The sequence below is a fragment of the Bos indicus genome, unplaced genomic scaffold (genome assembly GCF_029378745.1).
Source record: "Bos indicus isolate NIAB-ARS_2022 breed Sahiwal x Tharparkar unplaced genomic scaffold, NIAB-ARS_B.indTharparkar_mat_pri_1.0 scaffold_57, whole genome shotgun sequence".
Taxonomy (NCBI): Eukaryota; Metazoa; Chordata; class Mammalia; order Artiodactyla; family Bovidae; genus Bos; species Bos indicus.
The window spans coordinates 191,042-209,680 of NW_027223722.1; the positions used below are offsets into that span (position 1 = coordinate 191,042).

Sequence of the window (18,639 nt, forward strand, 5' to 3'; positions counted from 1 at the left end):
CCCCTTTTCCTTCTCACAACCAAAATAACAAAAATATTTAAATTACTGATGTTTTTGAAAATAAATATCTTCATGATATAAGTAAAAGTAACCATAATAAAAAGACAGTGATGGGACTTCCTTTGTGGCCCAGGAGTTCAGAATCTGCCTGCCAGTGCAGGGAACATGGATCTGATCCCTGGTCTAGGAAGATCCCACATGCTGCTGAGCAACTAGCCCGTGCACCACAGCTACTGACCCAGGGCTCTAGAGCCTGCGAGTTACAGCTACTGAAGCCTGTGCACCTAGAGCCTGTGCTCCACAACAAGAGAGAAGTCCCTACTCAGGACAGCTAGAGAGAAGACAAGCATGACAAGGAAGACCTAGCACAGACAAAAACAAATAAACAAACAAACAAAAAAAAAACTTAAAGATAGTGATAAATTGAAAACATGCTTGCAACACACGACAAAAACGTTCATTTTTGTGAGAAGAATTTGCAGGGGTCCAAATAAAGAGTACAAGTAGATAAATTAGGTATGAAACTTAATTTTGTTTATAAGATTAAATCTTAGGCTTTGTTTCTTCTAGGGAAGTCTGGGGACTTGGAAAGAGTAGAAATGGGTGGAGGAGACTGTACTAGGGGTGGGGTGGGCGCACAGTCAATATTGTAAGACCTTCAGTGGGACCCTTAGCCTAGGGTTAGTGGTCATGCTCCACCAACAGGAAACCTGTCAGCAGTCCTCGCCAGAGTTTGATGAGTCTGGGACAGAAGCTTTCTCCATACTCTATCCAGGCCCTCTGGCCTCAAGGCAGGCAGGTGGATGGTGGCCCAGAACAGTTTGGGGACTGTGTCCCACAGAGGCCCAGAGCCCTCACCACTGGTGCCCACAGGCCAGATCCAGGCCACAAAGCAGCCGAAGTGAAAGTGAAATGGGCTCAATCTTGTCCGACTCTTTGCGACCCCATGGACTATACAGTCCATGGTGTTCTCCAGGCCAGAATGCTGGATTGGGTAGCCTTTCCCTTCTCCAGGGGTTCTTCCCAACACAAAGCAGTGAACCTCTCCCCAGTCCCTGCCTACATGACCTATAAGGTGCAGAGGACGATCTGGGCATGGTCCCCAGAGCCCTGGGCAGCTGGAGGATATGACCCTGGCTACTAAGGGAAGAGTTTCCCAGCTCCTGTTTCTCCATTCACATTTCCACACTTGGTCCAGCATTGATCAGTTGTCCACCCCCAGGAGGTGGCAGGAGGTTAGGTTGGTGTGCAAGGATCTTACACATCATTTCAGGCTCGCCTCTGTGGTTGGGACCTCTGTCAAAAAGAGTAATTGCTGTGAACTAAAGATTAACCCAGTTGGAAGTTGCTACAAGTGTGTCTCTGCAGCTTAAATGAACAGCCTGAGTCCCAGCTGGGTCCTGGGCGCCAGGGGCCCAGAGAAATGAAAGTTGGGTGGGATCTGGGACTTGGCTCTGAGGTGCTGCCAGCTGAGACCTGCCCCCTCAGCCAGGGCCAGGCACTGGATGGAGGACCCTGACGGGGTGCTGGATACCCTGCCTGCGCAGGACCCCTCCTCCTGGCCTGGGCCTGGACCCCAGAGGTAGATGGTGGTGCCTGGGACCTGATGCTTTCTTGTCAGAACTGAGAGTAGCGTTTGTTTTGGGGGGAGGTTTACAGCAACATTAGTGCTGTACAAAAAGGATCTTCATGACCCAGATAATCACTATGGTGTCATCACTCACCGAGAGCCAGATATCCTGGAATGTGAAGTTACGTGAGCCTTAGAAAGCATCACTACAAACAAAGCTAGTGGAGGTGATGGCATTCCAGTTGAGTTATTTCAAATCCTGAAAGATGATGCTGTGAAAGTGCTGCACTCAATATGTCAGCAAATTTGGAAAACTCAGCAGTGGCCACAGGACTGGAAAACGTCAGTTTTCATTCCAATCCCAAAGAAAGGCAATGCCAAAGAATGCTCAAACTACCGCACAGTTGCACTCATCTCACACGCTAGTAAAGTAATGCTCAAAATTCTCCAATCCAGGCTTCAGCAATACATGAACCGTGAACTTCCAGATGTTCAAGCTGGTTTTAAAAAAGGCAGGGGAACCAGAGACCAAATTGCCAACATCTGCTGGATCATCAAAAAAGCAAGAGAGCTCCAGAAAAACATCTGTTTCTACTTTATTGACTATGCCAAAGCCTTTGACTGTGTGGATCACAGTAAACTGTGGAAAATTCTGAAAGAGATGGGAATACCAGACCACCTGATCTGCCTCTTGAGAAATCTGTATGCAGCTCAGGAAGCAACAGTTAAAACTGTACAAGGAACAACAGACTGGTTCCAAATAGGAAAAGGAGTACGTCAAGGCTGTATACTGTCACCCTGCTTATTTAACTTATATGGAGAGTACATCATGAGAAATGCTGGGCTAGAAGAACACAATGCTGGACAAGAGGGCCTGGCGTGCTGTGATTCATGGGGTCTCAAAAAGTCGGATGCGACTGAGGGACTGAACTGAACTGACTGAGGGCTTCCCTCATAGCTCCATCGGTAAAGAACCTGTCTGCAGTGCAGGGAACCTGGGTTTGATTCTTGGGTTGGGAAGGTCCCCTGAAGAAGGAAATGGCAACCCACTCCAGTACTCTTGCCTGGAGAATCCCATGGACAGAGGATCCAGGCAGGATACAGTCCATGGGGCCGCAAGCGTCAGACTTGACTCAGTGACTAAACCACCACCACCACCACAAGAACATCGTGACCTGACCATGACCTGACCTCAAGAACAAGGACTCTGACCCCAGAAGTAAACAGGCCACTCCCTCAGCTTTCCTAGAAAAGCACTTTGCTGACATTTTTCTGGGTGCTCAGCTTTTTTTGTTTGTCTGTCTTTTCTCCTTGTGTGGCCCTGAGGTAAGGCTTTCTCTCCTCACTGTGTTAGGAGCACAAACTTGTGATCAGTACCAAGATAATATTCTAATCAAGAATAGCATATCTTTTTATTCGCAATGTGTTAGATTTGTCCCTCCTCACCCCCAAATGGTCACTATCAGCTATGCTTGGGGACAGAACATTTTCACTCATACAAATTATTTTCATAATCAGAGAGGAATGTGTGAGCCTGAGATTCAATTTTTGAAATAAAATGTTTACTCTGAAAAGCCAAACTTGTCCATAGAATGACAGTAGCAGTTGGACAGTGGCAGTTGGTCTCATCCTGTGCAGAGTCCAGTCAATTCTGAAAGTTCTGTGATGTGTGGTCACCATGGTAATGTGGTGATACACATTCCACATTCAGTGTGTTTGCGAGCTGAGAGCTTCATGTATGGTGGCAAAGAGAAATGGGTAATCTGAATTGTTTGGGAGGTAGGTTCCCACTGCTCCTCTGAACTTTGTTCCTTCATATGGGCTGGTTAACCTTTACTGGTGAATTTTCCTCATCTTTTTTTTTAATTATTTTTCTTTTCCATCACTCTAATTTATATACAGAGTTATAACTGTGTTTTATAGTTTTGTATTATTCCTTAAATTATATTTTGATTCTACTGTCAGCTGGCTGCCTTAAATATCTTCCTAGATTTCCAATTTCCCAATGCCAGTTTTGTACACCAGAGAACAGATGGAAAGAACTAACAGAGGAGAACCATGATGTCTCCCCAACATCAGACATTATAGTAAAAGGGAATTACATCTCAACTCTTCTCAAATGTTGCTGCCCAAATCTACAAACACTAGCAGTGTAAATCTAGAGACTTAAGAAGGAAAGAAACTGGGATTTACTGGTGGGATTCCCATGGGTGGATGTGGGCTGGATCATTGTTTGGCTGTTGCCAAGGAGTTTAGTGAGATGGCATAGTGTTGTTGGGTTAGTAGGAAGAACATTTGGTCACTGAGGGAAGGAGAGCTTGTCTGTTGATCCTCAAGGAGAATCTAGGGTTAGAGTCTCCAGGCTGTGAGGATGGAGATGATTTTCAAAAAGAATATGGGGCTCTGTAGTCTTCCACTACAGGGTCTAGAGCATGATGAGAAGTTGATAGAGTCAGAATTTTAGTGGGGAAAGTTTGAACTCCTGCCCATTCTTAGCTATCACTTGGTCCAGGCTGGTCAAATAAGTGTTCAGATCAGTTGTGAGACTTTGAGCATCTCAGACTTAGTTAAGACACCAAAGGCCAGCACAGATGGCCACCTCCCCAGTTAACTCACATTAAGTGCTCATCCAGACTTGGTCAAGTTAAAAGGAAGCTAATTCTTGGTAGAGCCATCATGTGCCCTTTGGTTTAGAAGGTTCTGAGCTCTGAGCCAACTTGTTGGCCAAACAGACCACTGGTCACTTAGCAAGGTGAACTGGGCTTTGGGAAGGCTACTCGTGAGATGATTGAGTGTGTGAAGAAGCTTTGGAGGATGGACAGAGTTGGAATCCTGTGGTCTTTCTGAGAAGCTTTGCTCAGAGGAAACTTGTATTTTGGATCAGGAACTGAAACATAGAGATGAGTGGTAGAAGGAGGATTTGAGCTCTTTGTAAGGCTGAGGCACCTTCTTCAGGGCATCAGCTCTCATCCCCAGAAAACTAGGGGCAGGATAATTTGAGTTGGAGGTAGGGTTGAGCTCCTGGGTAAGGGGTTTTAGCACAGGTCTCAGGGGTGCAGGCATCTGTGTCCTCAGGGAACCATGTACAATCCTGTCCCAGATCCACTATTTATCATTGTGTGACCCTTGGAAAATCACTTCATCTCTCTAAATTTCAACACCATCTAATGTAACATATGGATTACAGCCCACACTTTATCCACCCTTCCTCTTGAACAGGGCTGGGTGTCAGAAGAGGTGATAATAGATACTCTCCATGAGCTATAAAACCTTGTTTCTGTGAAAAAGCTGAAGAATAAGCTTCCATCCCCACTTATTGGAGCCATCCAAATGCCCTCTCTGCTTTCAACCACTACTGAAGGTCCATCTTATTCTTGCCATCATTCAAGGTTGAACACTTACAGAGGCATTATGAAGCCCCAGTCCTTTACTTTTCTATTTATTTATTTGTCTATCTATCATTTATTTGGCTGCATCGGGTCCTAGTTGTGGCACAAGGGATCTTCATCACATTGTGCAGATCTTTCATTGCAGGGCACTGACTCTTCAGTTGTGGTGCTTGAGCTCAGTAGTTGCAACATGTGGGCTTAACTGCTCAGAGGCATGTGGACTGGAGTTTGCCAACCAGAAATCAAACCCCATCCCCTGCATTGTGAGGCAGATTCTTACCCACTGGACTGCCCGGGAAGTCCCTCCTTTATTTTTCTAATATTTTACCTGTACTTAATCATTCTTGGCCTCATAGCTCTAAAAATAGGGCATGTTAACATTTTTCTCACTCAGGACAGGGAACTGAGGCAAAGAGGGATCCATATGTCTTTCCCAAGTACCTGCTTCTCCTAAATGTGATTTGAATCCAGTCCGTCAGTCATGGTCACCATGCTCTGCTGAGCTTCTAGGTCTCAGTTAAATAGAGATGTTTGCACACACAGCCAGTCTGTTGGATGTTTTCAGTGCACATCAAACTGCAGATCTTCCTAAGTCCACTTTGAATTCAGGAAGCCTTGCTAGGCATCTGGTGAGGAAGGGGACCAGAGGACTGAATTGTGGATCAATTATTATTAGCTCCCGGGTGGTCCTCTGCCAGCAAGATGTCGACAGCTCTCACCATTATAATGCATTTCACAGGAGGTCTCATCCAGAAGGCGAAAAGAAACATCCCTCGGATGTCAAGAACATCAAGAACCAGCTGGATGAAGAGAGTTTGTTGTTGGCCACATAATAGGGTGCACCCTATAAGTGACTCGACTGAAGGTACCGTGGAAATTTTCTCATTAAGTTCATTCAAGAATGATTATTGTAGTATGTTCAGGGCTTCATATTTAAGAAAGCAAACAGAAATGTTAAGCAATGTTCTTTTATTTCATGTGTTCAAATTGAAACTATATCAGTTGGTACTGCTTTAACTATGAAAGGAAAGATGCATTCTAAATTCAGCATTTGGTTCATGCTTAAAAGTGAAGATTGTCTCTAGCTATGGTTTGGACATTAGCTAAATTTTTAACACTAGGTGTGATGTGTTCCCCCCTGAAGTCATGTTTCAAGATATCTTTAAATTATTAGACTTTATTTAAAGCAGGATTACATTGACATAAAAGTTGTATGGATTATACAGAAAATGCCAATATCATATCATTTCAGTTTCAGTTATCAAATTCTACTCACAGACAACATATGTGTGGTACATTTTTTTACAATTAGTGACAAAATATATTTTTAGTAATTCAAAGTCTAACATATTAGTTCACCTAACATTCACACTTTGTATTGTTATATTCAGTGATATTTTAAATATGCACATTTAAATTATAGTACCATACAGAAATCTGCACACTAATGTTCACAGTGTATTATTAGTATTTAAATACTAGAAACAACCCAAAGACCATCATGTGATAAATGGATAAATGAATTGTGATATGTACTCAGAATGGAATAATATCCTGCCATAAAAACGAATTAAAGATTGAAATATGCTACAAAATGGGTGGACAATTTAACACAAAAATTTATTATAGTTAGTGAAATAAGGCAGGCACAGAAAGACACATATTGTATGATTCCACTGGTTTAAGGTACACAGAATAGGCTAACTCATGGAAGCTGGAAATAGAAATTACCAAAGCAAGGAGGCAACGGAGAAGGTGGATTATGACTTAATGAGTACAGAGGTTATATTGGATCTGATGAAAAAGATGTAGATGGTGTTGATAGGTACACTAAATTGTGAATGCAGAAAAATCAAGATTGCCGGGAGAAATATCAGTAACCTCAGATATGCAGATGAGACCACCCTTATGGCAGAAACTGAAGAAGAACTAAAGAGCCTCTTGAGGAAAGTGAAAGAGGAGAGTGAAAAAGTTGGCTGAAGGCTCAACATCGAGAACTAAGATCATGGCATCTGGTCCCAGTACTTCATGGCAAATAGATGGGGAAACAGTGGCTGACTTTATTTTTCTGGGCTCCAAAATCACTGCAGATGGTGATTGCAGTCATGAAATTAAAAGACGCTTACTCCTTGGAAGGAGTTATGACCAACCTAGACAGCATATCAAAAAGCAGAGACATTACTTTGTCAACAAAGGTCCGTCTAGTCAAGGCTATGCTTTTTCCGGTAGTAATGTATGGATGTGATAGTTGGACTATAAAGAAAGCTGAGCACCAAAGAATTGATGCTTTTGAACTGCACTGTTGGAGAAGACTCTAGAGAGTCCCTTGGACTGCAAGGAGATCCAACCATTCCAACCTAAAAGAGATCAGTCCTGGGTGTTCATTGGAAGGATTGATGTTGATGCAGAAACTCCAATACTTTGGCCACCTGATGTGAAGAGCTGAGTCATTTGAAAAGACCCTGATGCTGGGAAAGATTGAGGGCAGGAGGAGATGTGGATGACAGAAGATGAGACGGTTGGATGGCATCACCGACTCAATGGACATGGGTTTGGGTGGGCTCTGGGATTTGGTGATGGACAGGGAGGCCTGGTGTGCTGCGATTCATGGGGTCACAAATAGTCAGACATGACTGAGCAACTGAACTGAACTGATGGAACTTTTTAACTCTTAAAAATTATGAAAAGAATAAATACAATGTATTTTTGATGACAATGCTCAGTCGCTAAGTTACGTCTGTGAACCCACGGACAGAAGCACACCAGGCTTCCCTGTCTTTCACTATCTTCCTGAGTTTGCTCAAATTCATGTCCATTGAGTCGATAATGCTATCCAGACATCTCATCCTCTGTGGCCCCTTCTTTTCCTCCTGCCCTCAGTCTTTCCCAGCATCAGGGGCTTTTGGAGTGAGCCTGTTCTTTACATCAGGCAGCCAAAGTATTGAAGTTTCAGCATCAGTCCTTCCAATGAATATTCCTGATTGATTTTCTTTATGATTAACTGGTTTGATCTCCTTGCTGTCCAAGGAACTCACAAGAGTTTCTTCAGCACCACTATTCTAAAGCATTAATTCTTTGGCACTCAGCCTTCTTAATGGTCCAAGTCTCACAACTCTATATGACTACTGAAGCATAGTGTGATTTTTAGTGCTTCCCTCTGTCAGACCAAGTTTCAAGGCGATCAGGTTCCCCTTAGCCAGAAAGCTTAAGGCTCTCTGACTCATTTCTGAAACGTTCATCTCCTTTGCCTTCCTCCACCCAAGAGAAAGGTTGTCCAGCAGATTTCAGCCAACACTTATTAATCACCCACATCCACACACTCCCCCGATGTGTCCACATTAACAAGGTCTTCTCGATCAGCATCACAGATGTCCTGACAATTCCTCTATGTCCTCCTAGAGCTCCCTGAGGACCATCTTGAGGGGCTATCCGTTTCAAGGTTGGAGGAGGAGGCTCCGCCCAACTCCATAGTAAGTGCCTTCTATTCATCTGAGATAAAAGTGTTGCTTCATGACTTTATTTTCTAGCTGAATTCAGATAAAGGTTCAAAATACGCAAGACAGTTCATATAAACAGTTTTTAATTTGATGGATGAATTTCTCCCAGGAGATAACTTATTCAAAAGGATGGTTTTCAAAAATGACAACACAAATTAAAAACTGGAATCGGGAGCAGTTTCCTCAGCAGAAACTGTTCCTTCCTGAAATGAAAGTTTTAATTACTGGTGAAAATGAGCTGGAGACCTCTTTCAGGAGGAGCTCCAACCTCCTCTATTATTATGTTGGGGTGTCCTCTATTATTCTTTTGGGGCTACAGACTGAACAGCACATTCCCATTTGGTTTTCTGACAAGAAAAAGAGAACAAAAGACCTGAATACACAGTACTGAAGACACTGACATCCTCACACTGTTTTCTTCTTTCTAATTGCAGGCACGTGAACAAGCCAGTGAACATGGTAATTATTCAGGGATAATCCTTCTGATGAAAATAATCTAGTTGATGAAGGCGGCAATCTCTTGCCAGCTCTGTTTGGACAGTCGCCCTGATGCTGGATTCCTAAAAGGGGTGAAGGGAGGGGGTACAGATAAGAGACTGATCTCCCAGGAAGAAAATGTCTGTGCTCTGTGGTACGTGGACACAACTATATCATGTAGATGCGTGGGTTAGTGTCCCATGTGTGAGCCCATGCAGTGTGATTCTAAAGCTGTCTGTGTGTGTTTCCTCAGGAGATGTTTCCCTCTTATACAGCACAAGTCAACTGTGAACTTTCTAAACACTTCTTATCACACTGTGCACTGGCTATAGATTACCTAATTCTTTCCTCAACTCAGTTATTCCTCAAGTTTGGTTAATATTCATTTTGCTGGACTGGAGACAGTGCTGAGAAAAAATGGACCAAGCTATTGACCTCCGAAGTGGAAAAGGATAAACTGAGAACCTCGGGGTGGTCCCAGTGTGTCTGCCCTGGACCCCTGACCTGCACTTATCACTCAACCATGGGATCCTCAGTCATGGAGCAAGGGGGTCCCTGCATCTACGTTTATGCCTGGAGGTACTAGAGCTCCAGAGGTTCAGATTGTGCCCATCATTGTAAGATGGGCTCAGTGGTCATGGAACCCAGGGTAAACGTAGGTGGATTATCGCCAACATTGGCACAGTCATTATTGTGAAAGGCACCTTGGGATTCATATCCTCCTGGTCAATTCAAAGATCTGAAAGTTGTGTTCCCTTGTTTAGACAGTACAAGCCATATCTGTTGGTGCTAGTGTCATTGTTTAACCAAGAACAAAAGCAGATTGTCATCAGGGAGATATTTCTTTGTACTGGGTGACATTACCCTAAGCCTTACATTGGTTAAACCCTGTAGCACACTTTGAAGGGAAGGTGTCAAATAGATCTCACAGTGGAACTTGACACTCTGCTTGGTGACCTTGACTCTTGTTGTAAACCACTTGCACACCAGGGTCCAAGAAGGTCAACGTTTACCCCATGCTTTCTCTCCATGATGAACTGTCCCACGAAATGTATGGCTTCAATGAGTGTGAACAGACACTGACTCAGTGGACGTGCAAATATTGTTTGGACAATGAAGATTAGGAAGAAACATCACATGATAGATTATAGCTATTTGGCAAGGTAGGGGTTGAATTCAGTCCTCTAACAGAGATTGCTTTTAATCAAGAACAAAATCTCACAGAAAACTTAGTAAGTGCATCAGCTGAAACTGAATCCTAGGGAGGCAGTTATCTAGGAAGAAATCCTTTAGGATAGGGCTGGTTTTGCAGAAGATATAAACAGGCAGGAGTTTCATAAGTCTCTGTCAGTGAAAGGTGGCATGCATTTCAGTGTTTCTTTTTTCCCGAACTGTTATCACTAGTTAAAATACAGAAGTTTTGTTTCATTATTTCCTGCTCCTCTGATTTGCTCTTATTTATACAACAAAGAGGATGATTCAGCAGCAACTCAGTGCATAGTTACTAATGCCTTATGCATACACTCCACCCCATGCCCGTCCAATGAAAAAGACTCCTGAGAGGTTAGTGAGCACCTTACCTGTGTTCCTGTGCTGTTCTGTGTCCCTCCAGTTCCTCAAGAGGACATGGTGGTGGAACTGCCCCAGGACTGGGCTGAAGACGAGCCTCTGAGGACTGTGGACGTAAGTGCACCTTTCTTAACCGGGGCAAGGCTGCGGCTTCACTGCTTTATTTTCCTTTTAGTCGAACACAGGTATAGCAATCTGACAATTTACGTTACCACTGAGGCATGAGAATGCCTGGCTGGGAAAGTAGAGAGGATAAATCTATTATTAACACATTCCTGATTCAAAAGGACATTTAAATAAGACAGCGTCATTTACTACTCTAGGTACTTTGCTCAGCAGAAAGTGTTCTTTCTTGAAAAACAATTTGTAAACATTGGTCAAATTAAAACTGAGAGATCTTATGTGAAACAGACCAGTCTTCCCAACAGAAGACTGTCTGTTTTATTTTGGAGCCACTGAAATGAAGAGTGCTAGTTACGTGAGGACAAAAAAACAGATAACAGAAGACTTAGTGCAGAAAATTCAAGATGCTGAGACACTCACTCTGTTTTCTTCTCTGCAATCACAGGAATCTGGGGAAGCCTGTGAACACGGTAAATATTCAGGGATCATCATTCTGCTGAGGGACAATCCAACTGATAAAGGTGGGGTTCTCTGACTGGCTCTGGTTGGAGAGTGGCCCTGATGCTAGATTCCTACGTAGGGTGTGAGCTGTGGGTGCAGAGAAGAGACTGATCTCCCAGGAAAGAACAGTGTCTTTGTTCTATGGTACCTGGAAGCAACTACATCATTTAGATGTTGTGGGTTTGTGTGAATCAGGGTTGGGGGCCCTTGTGTGAGTCCAGGTGGTGTGATTCTGAAGTTCTGTGTCTGTGTGTGTTGCCTCTGGAGATGTTTCCCTGTTACACAGCACTAGTCAACTGTGAACTTTCTAAACACTTCTCACTACCACTGCACACTGGCCATACATTACCTGATTCTTTCCTCAACTCAGTCTTTCCTCAAAAGTGAAAGTGAAAGTCATTCAGTTTGTATTCAAATCTTTGCGGCCCCACGCACTAGAGTCCATGGAATTCTCCAGGCCAGAATCCTGGAGTGGGTAGTCTTTCCCTTCTCCAGGAGATCTTCCAAACCGAGGGATCAAACACAGGTCTCCAGCATTGCAGGCAGATTCTTCAACAACTGAGCTATCAGGGAACCCATTCCCCAAAATAGCTTAATATTAATTTTCCTCAGGTGAAGATGGCAATTGGACAAATGGCCCAAAATCTTAACCTCCTAGTGGAAAAGCCAAACTGAATACCTAGGGTTGATCCAAATTTGGCTCTTCTGAATGATTAAGCTGCTCCTACCAGTCAGCCACGTGATCCTTAGTCATGTGGAAAGGGGGGTCCTGGCATCTATATCCATTCCTGGAGGTACTAGCAGGCCCAGGGGTCCAGATCGTGCCCATCATTATAATTATAAGGTGGGCACAGTGGTCAAAGAACCCAGGGTAACCATAGGTGGATTATCACCAACTTTGGCACAGTCATTATTGGGAAGAGAATCTCGGGACTCACATCCTCTTGGTAAAGTCACAGATTCTGAGTGTTGGGTGGCCTTTTGTAGAGTGTAAGCCATATGTGTTGGTGTTCCTGTCTTTGTTTACACAAGGACAAAAGCATATTATCATCAGAGGTGTATTTCATTGTACTGGGTAACATTACCATAACCTCACATTGATTAAACCCTGTAGTACACACTCGAGGGAAATGGTCAAATAAAGCTCACAGTGGAACATGATAGTCTAGTGACCATGACTCTTGTCGTAAATCTCATACACAGCTGGGTCAGAGACAGTCAGGTTCACTCCATGCTTCCTCTCCATAATGAACTGTCCCACTAAAAGTGTGACTTCTGTGAGTGTGAACTGCCACTGACTCAGTGGACTTGCAAACATTGTTTGGAAAATCAAGCCTGGAAAACAACATCGCATGATTAATAATAGCTATTTGGAAAGGTAGTATTGAATTTAGTCCTCTAACAAGAGTTTGCTTTTAATTGAGAATAAAGTCTCACAGACTTGGTAAGTACAATAGCTGAAACAGTGGATCCTGAGGATGCAGTGATCTAGGAAGTAATCCAGAAGATAGGTGTGATTTCCCAGAAGCTCTAACAGCCAGGAGGGACATGCGTCTCTGTCATTGAAAGCTGGCGTGCATTGTAATGTTTCGCTTTTCCCATTACTTTGGTTATCACCAGTTAAGTGCAGGCACTCTGTTTCATTGCCCTCCTGCTTGTCTCCTTTGTTGTACTTCATCCAGCAAAGAGGAGGGTTCAAGAGCAGCTCAGTCCCCAGTTACTAACCTCTCTGATGTACACATTCCACCCCATGTCCCATCAAACAAACAAACAAGAAACCTGAGATCTTTGGAAGTAGACTCTCCTCTGTCCTGATGGCCTTCTGTTTCCCTCTAGCTCCCCAGGAGCACCTCGTGGTGGAACTGCCCCAGGCCGAGGCTGAGGAATCACCTCTCCGACCCCTGGAGGTAAGCTCAACTGTCTGTGTCTCACAAAGATGCTTCTTCACTTCTTTATGTTTCATTCAGTGAAATACAGTTACAGTAATCTGACAATGTATATTAGCACTTATGTATGCAATTCCTTGCTGGTGACATATTGATGTTAATTCTGTTATCAACAGAGACTTGATTCAAAAGGACACTAAAAAATACCGTCAATTACTACTGTAGGTACTTTCCTCAGTAGAATTTTTTTCCACCTGGAAACTGAAAGATCTTAAGTGAAAGAGGGTCAACAAGGGTCCTCTCTGTTTTCTTTTGGAACGACTGATTTTTTTAAGAGTTTAGTAACCTGAGGAAAACAAAAAATAATATAATAAAAAGTTACTGCAGAGAACACATGGTGCTGGCAACCCTCACACTGTTCTCTTCTCTCTAATCACAGGCAGCCGGAGCAGCCAATGAACATGGTAAATATTCACCGACCCTCCCTCTGCTGAGGAACAATTTAGCTGATGATTCTGGGGCTCTCTTGCCAGCTAGCTTTCCAGAGTCACCCTGATGCTGGATTCCTATGGGGGGTGAGGACTTGGGGTCCAGAGAAGAGACTGATCGCCCAGAAAAGAACAATGTCAGTGTTCTATGGTACTTGGAAACAGCTACATCATTTAGAGACTGTGGGTTTCTGTGAATCAGGTTTGGGGGCCCATGTGTGGGCCCATGTGTTGTGATTCTGAAGCTCTATGTGTGTGTTTTTCCTCAGGCGATGTTTCCCTCTTACACAGCGCAAGTCAAACATGAACTGTCTAAACACTTCTCATCACCACTGGACATTGTCTATATATTACCTGACTCTTCCCTCAACTCAGCCATTCCTCAAGTTTGGTTAATATTCATTGTCCTCAAATGGAGATGGTGCTGAGAAAAACAGCCCAAGCTCTTGACGTCCTAAGTGGACAAGCCAAACTGGGAACCTATGGGTGGTCCCAGTGTGTCTGCTCTGGACCCCTGACCTGCACTTATCACTCAACCATGGGATCCTCAGTCATGGACCAAGGGGTTCCCTGCATCTACATTTATGCCTGGAGGTACTAGAGCTCCAGAGGTCCAGACTGTGCCCATCGTTGTAAGATGGGCTCAGTGGTCATGGAACCCATGGCAAACGTAGGTGGATTATCACCAACATTGGTACAGTCATTGCTGTGAAAGGCACCTTGGGATTCATATCCTCCTGGTCAATTCAAAGATCTGAAAGTTTTGTTCCCTTATTTAGACACTACAAGCCATATCTGCTGGTGCTAGTGTCATTGCTTAACCAAGAACAAAAGCAGATTGTCATCAGGGAGATATTTCTTTGTACTGGGTGACATTACCCTAAGCCTTACATTGGTTAAACCCTGTAGCACACTTTGAAGGGAAGGTGTCAAATAGATCTCACAGTGGAACTTGACACTCTGCTTGGTGACCTTGACTCTTGTTGTAAACCACTTGCACACCAGGGTCCAAGAAGGTCAACGTTTACCCCATGCTTTCTCTCCATGATGAACTGTCCCACGAAATGTATGGCTTCAATGAGTGTGAACAGACACTGACTCAGTGGATGTGCAAATATTGTTTGGACAATGAAGACTAGGAAGAAACATCACATGATAGATTATAGCTATTTGGCAAGGTAGGGGTTGAATTCAGTCCTCTAACAGAGATTGCTTTTAATCAAGAACAAAATCTCACAGAAAACTTAGTCAGTGCATCAGCTGAAACTGAATCCTGGGGAGGCAGTGATCTAGGCAGATATCCGTCAGGATAGGGCTGGTGTTGCAGAAGATATAAACTGGCAGGAGTTTCATGACTCTCTGTCAGTGAAAGGTGGCATGCATTTCAGTGTTTCTTTTTCCCCGAACTGTTATCACTAGTTAAAATACAGAAGTTTTGTTTCCTTATTTCCTGCTTCTCTGATTTGCTCTTATTTATACAAAAAAAGAGGATGATTCAGCAGCAGCTCAGTGCATAGTTACTAATGCCTTATCCATACACTCCACCCCAAGCCCTTCCAATAAAAAAAGGCTCCTGAGAGGTTAGTGAGCACTTTACCTGTGTCCCTGTGCTGTTCTGTGTCCCTCCAGTTCTTCAAGAGGACAGGGTGGTGGAGCTGCCCCAGGACTGGGCTGAAGACGAGCCTCTGAGCACTGTGGACGTAAGTGCACCTCTCTTAACTGGGGCAAGGCTGCGGCTTCACTGCTTTATTTTCCTTTTAGTCGAACACAGGTATAGTAATCTGACAATTTATGTTACCACTGAGGCATGAGAATCCTTGGCTGGGAAAGTAGAGGGGATAAATCTATTATTAACACAGTCCTGATTCAAAAGGACATTTAAATAAGACAGCATCATTTACTACTGTAGGTACTTTGCTCAGCAGAAAGTATTCTTTCTTGAAAAACAATTTGTAAACGTTGGTCAAATTAAAACTGAGAGATCTTATGTGAAACAGACCAGTCTTCCCAACAGAAGACTGGTCTGTTTTATTTTGGAGCCACTGAAATGAAGAGTGCTAGTTACGTAAGGACAAAAAAACAGATAACAGAAGACTTAGTGCAGAAAATTCAAGATGCTGAGACACTCACTCTGTTTTCTTCTCTGCAATCACAGGAATCTGGGGAAGCCTGTGAACACGGTAAATATTCAGGGATCATCATTCTGCTGAGGGACAATCCAACTGATAAAGGTGGGGTTCTCTGACTGGCTCTGGTTGGAGAGTGGCCCTGATGCTAGATTCCTACGTAGGGTGTGAGCTGTGGGTGCAGAGAAGAGACTGATCTCCCAGGAAAGAACAGTGTCTTTGTTCTATGGTACCTGGAAGCAACTACATCATTTAGATGTTGTGGGTTTGTGTGAATCAGGGTTGGGGGCCCTTGTGTGAGTCCAGGTGGTGTGATTCTGAAGTTCTGTGTCTGTGTGTGTTGCCTCTGGAGATGTTTCCCTGTTACACAGCACTAGTCAACTGTGAACTTTCTAAACACTTCTCACTACCACTGCACACTGGCCATACATTACCTGATTCTTTCCTCAACTCAGTCTTTCCTCAAAAGTGAAAGTGAAAGTCATTCAGTTTGTATTCAAATCTTTGTGGCCCCACGCACTAGAGTCCATGGAATTCTCCAGGCCAGAATCCTGGAGTGGGTAGTCTTTCCCTTCTCCAGGAGATCTTCCAAACCGAGGGATCAAACACAGGTCTCCAGCATTGCAGGCAGATTCTTCAACAACTGAGCTATCAGGGAATCCATTCCCCAAAATAGCTTAATATTAATTTTCCTCAGGTGAAGATGGCAATTGGACAAATGGCCCAAAATCTTAACCTCCTAGTGGAAAAGCCAAACTGAATACCTAGGGTTGATCCAAATTTGGCTCTTCTGAATGATTAAGCTGCTCCTACCAGTCAGCCACATGATCCTCAGTCATGTGGAAAGGGGGTCCTGGCATCTATGTCCATCCCTGGAGGTACTAGCAGGCCCAGGGGTCCAGATCGTGCCCATCATTATAATTATAAGGTGGGCACAGTGGTCAAAGAACCCAGGGTAAACATAGGTGGATTATCACCAACTTTGGCACAGTCATTATTGGGAAGAGAATCTCGGGACTCACATCCTCTTGGTAAAGTCACAGATTCTGAGTGTTGGGTGGCCTTTTGTAGAGTGTAAGTCCTATGTGTTGGTGTTCCTATCTTTGTATACACAAGGACAAAAGCATATTATCATCAGAGGTGTATTTCATTGTACTGGGTAACATTACCATAACCTCACATTGATTAAACCCTGTAGTACACACTCGAGGGAAATGGTCAAATAAAGCTCACAGTGGAACATGATAGTCTAGTGACCATGACTTTTGTCGTAAATCTCATACACAGCTGGGTCAGAGACAGTCAGGTTCACTCCATGCTTCCTCTCCATAATGAACTGTCCCACTAAAAGTGTGACTTCTGTGAGTGTGAACTGCCACTGACTCAGTGGACTTGCAAACATTGTTTGGAAAATCAAGCCTGGAAAACAACATCGCATGATTAATAATAGCTATTTGGAAAGGTAGTATTGAATTTAGTCCTCTAACAAGAGTTTGCTTTTAATTGAGAATAAAGTCTCACAGACTTGGTAAGTACAATAGCTGAAACAGTGGATCCTGAGGATGCAGTGATCTAGGAAGTAATCCAGAAGATAGGTGTGATTTCCCAGAAGCTCTAACAGCCAGGAGGGACATGCGTCTCTGTCATTGAAAGCTGGAATGCATTGTAATGTTTCGCTTTTCCCATTACTTTGGTTATCACCAGTTAAGTGCAGGCACTCTGTTTCATTGCCCTCCTGCTTGTCTCCTTTGTTGTACTTCATCCAGCAAACAGGAGGGTTCAAGAGCAGCTCAGTCCCCAGTTACTAACCTCTCTGATGTACACATTCCACCCCATGTCCCATCAAACAAACAAACAAGAAACCTGAGATCTTTGGAAGTAGACTCTCCTCTGTCCTGATGGCCTTCTGTTTCCCTCTAGCTCCCCAGGAGCACCACGTGGTGGAACTGCCCGAGGCTGAGGCTGAGGAATCGCCTCTCCGACCCCTGGAGGTAAGCTCAACTGTCTGTGTCTCACATAGATGCTTCTTCACTTCTTTATGTTTCATTCAGTGAAATACAGTTACAGTAATTTGACAATGTATATTAGCACTTATGTATGCAATTCCTTGCTGGTGAAATATTGATGTTAATTCTGTTATCAACAGAGACTTGATTCAAAAGGACACTAAAAAATACCGTCAATTACTACTGTAGGTACTTTCCTCAGTAGAATTTTTTTCCACCTGGAAACTGAAAGATCTTAAGTGAAAGAGGGTCAACAAGGGTCCTCTCTGTTTTCTTTTGGAATGACTGATTTTTTTAAGAGTTTAGTAACCTGAGGAAAACAAAAAATAATATAATAAAAAGTTACTGCAGAGAACACATGGTGCTGGCAACCCTCACACTGTTCTCTTCTCTCTAATCACAGGCAGCCGGAGCAGCCAATGAACATGGTAAATATTCACCGACCGTCCCTCTGCTGAGGAACAATTTAGCTGATGATTCTGGGGCTCTCTTGCCAGCTAGCTTTCCAGAGTCACCCTGATGCTGGATTCCTATGGGGGGTGAGGACTTGGGGTCCAGAGAAGAGACTGATCGCCCAGAAAAGAACAATGTCAGTGTTCTATGGTACTTGGAAACAGCTACATCGTTTAGAGACTGTGGGTTTCTGTGAATCAGGTTTGGGGGCCCATGTGTGGGCCCATGTGTTGTGATTCTGAAGCTCTGTGTGTGTGTGTTTCCTCAGGCGATGTTTCCCTCTTACACAGCGCAAGTCAAACATAAACTCTCTAAACACTTCTCATCACCACTGGACATTGTCTATATATTACCTGACTCTTCCCTCAACTCAGCCATTCCTCAAGTTTGGTTAATATTCATTGTCCTCAAATGGAGATGGTGCTGAGAAAAACAGCCCAAGCTCTTGACGTCCTAAGTGGACAAGCCAAACTGGGAACCTATGGGTGGTCCCAGTGTGTCTGCTCTGGACCCCTGACCTGCACTTATCACTCAACCATGGGATCCTCAGTCAT

General features: G+C 43.7%; 2 protein-coding genes across 5 annotated transcripts in view; both read left to right on the plus strand.

Annotated features, from left to right (window-relative positions):
- LOC139182000 (uncharacterized) overlaps window positions 1-16,456 on the plus strand; it is a 28,928-nt gene extending 12,472 nt beyond the window's left edge. Inside the window, exons 1-10 of one of the 3 annotated variants that reach the window (XM_070785475.1) lie at window positions 3,160-3,349; window positions 5,699-5,824; window positions 8,359-8,429; window positions 8,891-8,915; window positions 10,546-10,616; window positions 11,071-11,095; window positions 12,963-13,033; window positions 13,452-13,476; window positions 15,130-15,200; window positions 15,656-16,456. In XM_070785475.1, coding sequence (XP_070641576.1) covers window positions 3,325-3,349; window positions 5,699-5,824; window positions 8,359-8,429; window positions 8,891-8,915; window positions 10,546-10,616; window positions 11,071-11,095; window positions 12,963-13,033; window positions 13,452-13,476; window positions 15,130-15,200; window positions 15,656-15,745 — 600 coding nt within the window. In that variant the 5' untranslated portion in view covers window positions 3,160-3,324 and the 3' untranslated portion in view covers window positions 15,746-16,456. Of the gene's footprint in view, window positions 1-3,158; window positions 3,350-5,698; window positions 5,825-8,358; window positions 8,430-8,890; window positions 8,916-10,545; window positions 10,617-11,070; window positions 11,096-12,962; window positions 13,034-13,451; window positions 13,477-15,129; window positions 15,474-15,655 lie in introns of those variants that run through there. The other 2 variants (XM_070785474.1, XM_070785476.1) reach the window with 2 other exon arrangements.
- LOC139182007 (uncharacterized) overlaps window positions 1-18,639 on the plus strand; it is a 155,733-nt gene that overhangs the window by 119,657 nt on the left and 17,437 nt on the right. The gene's annotated exons all lie outside the window — the stretch shown is intronic.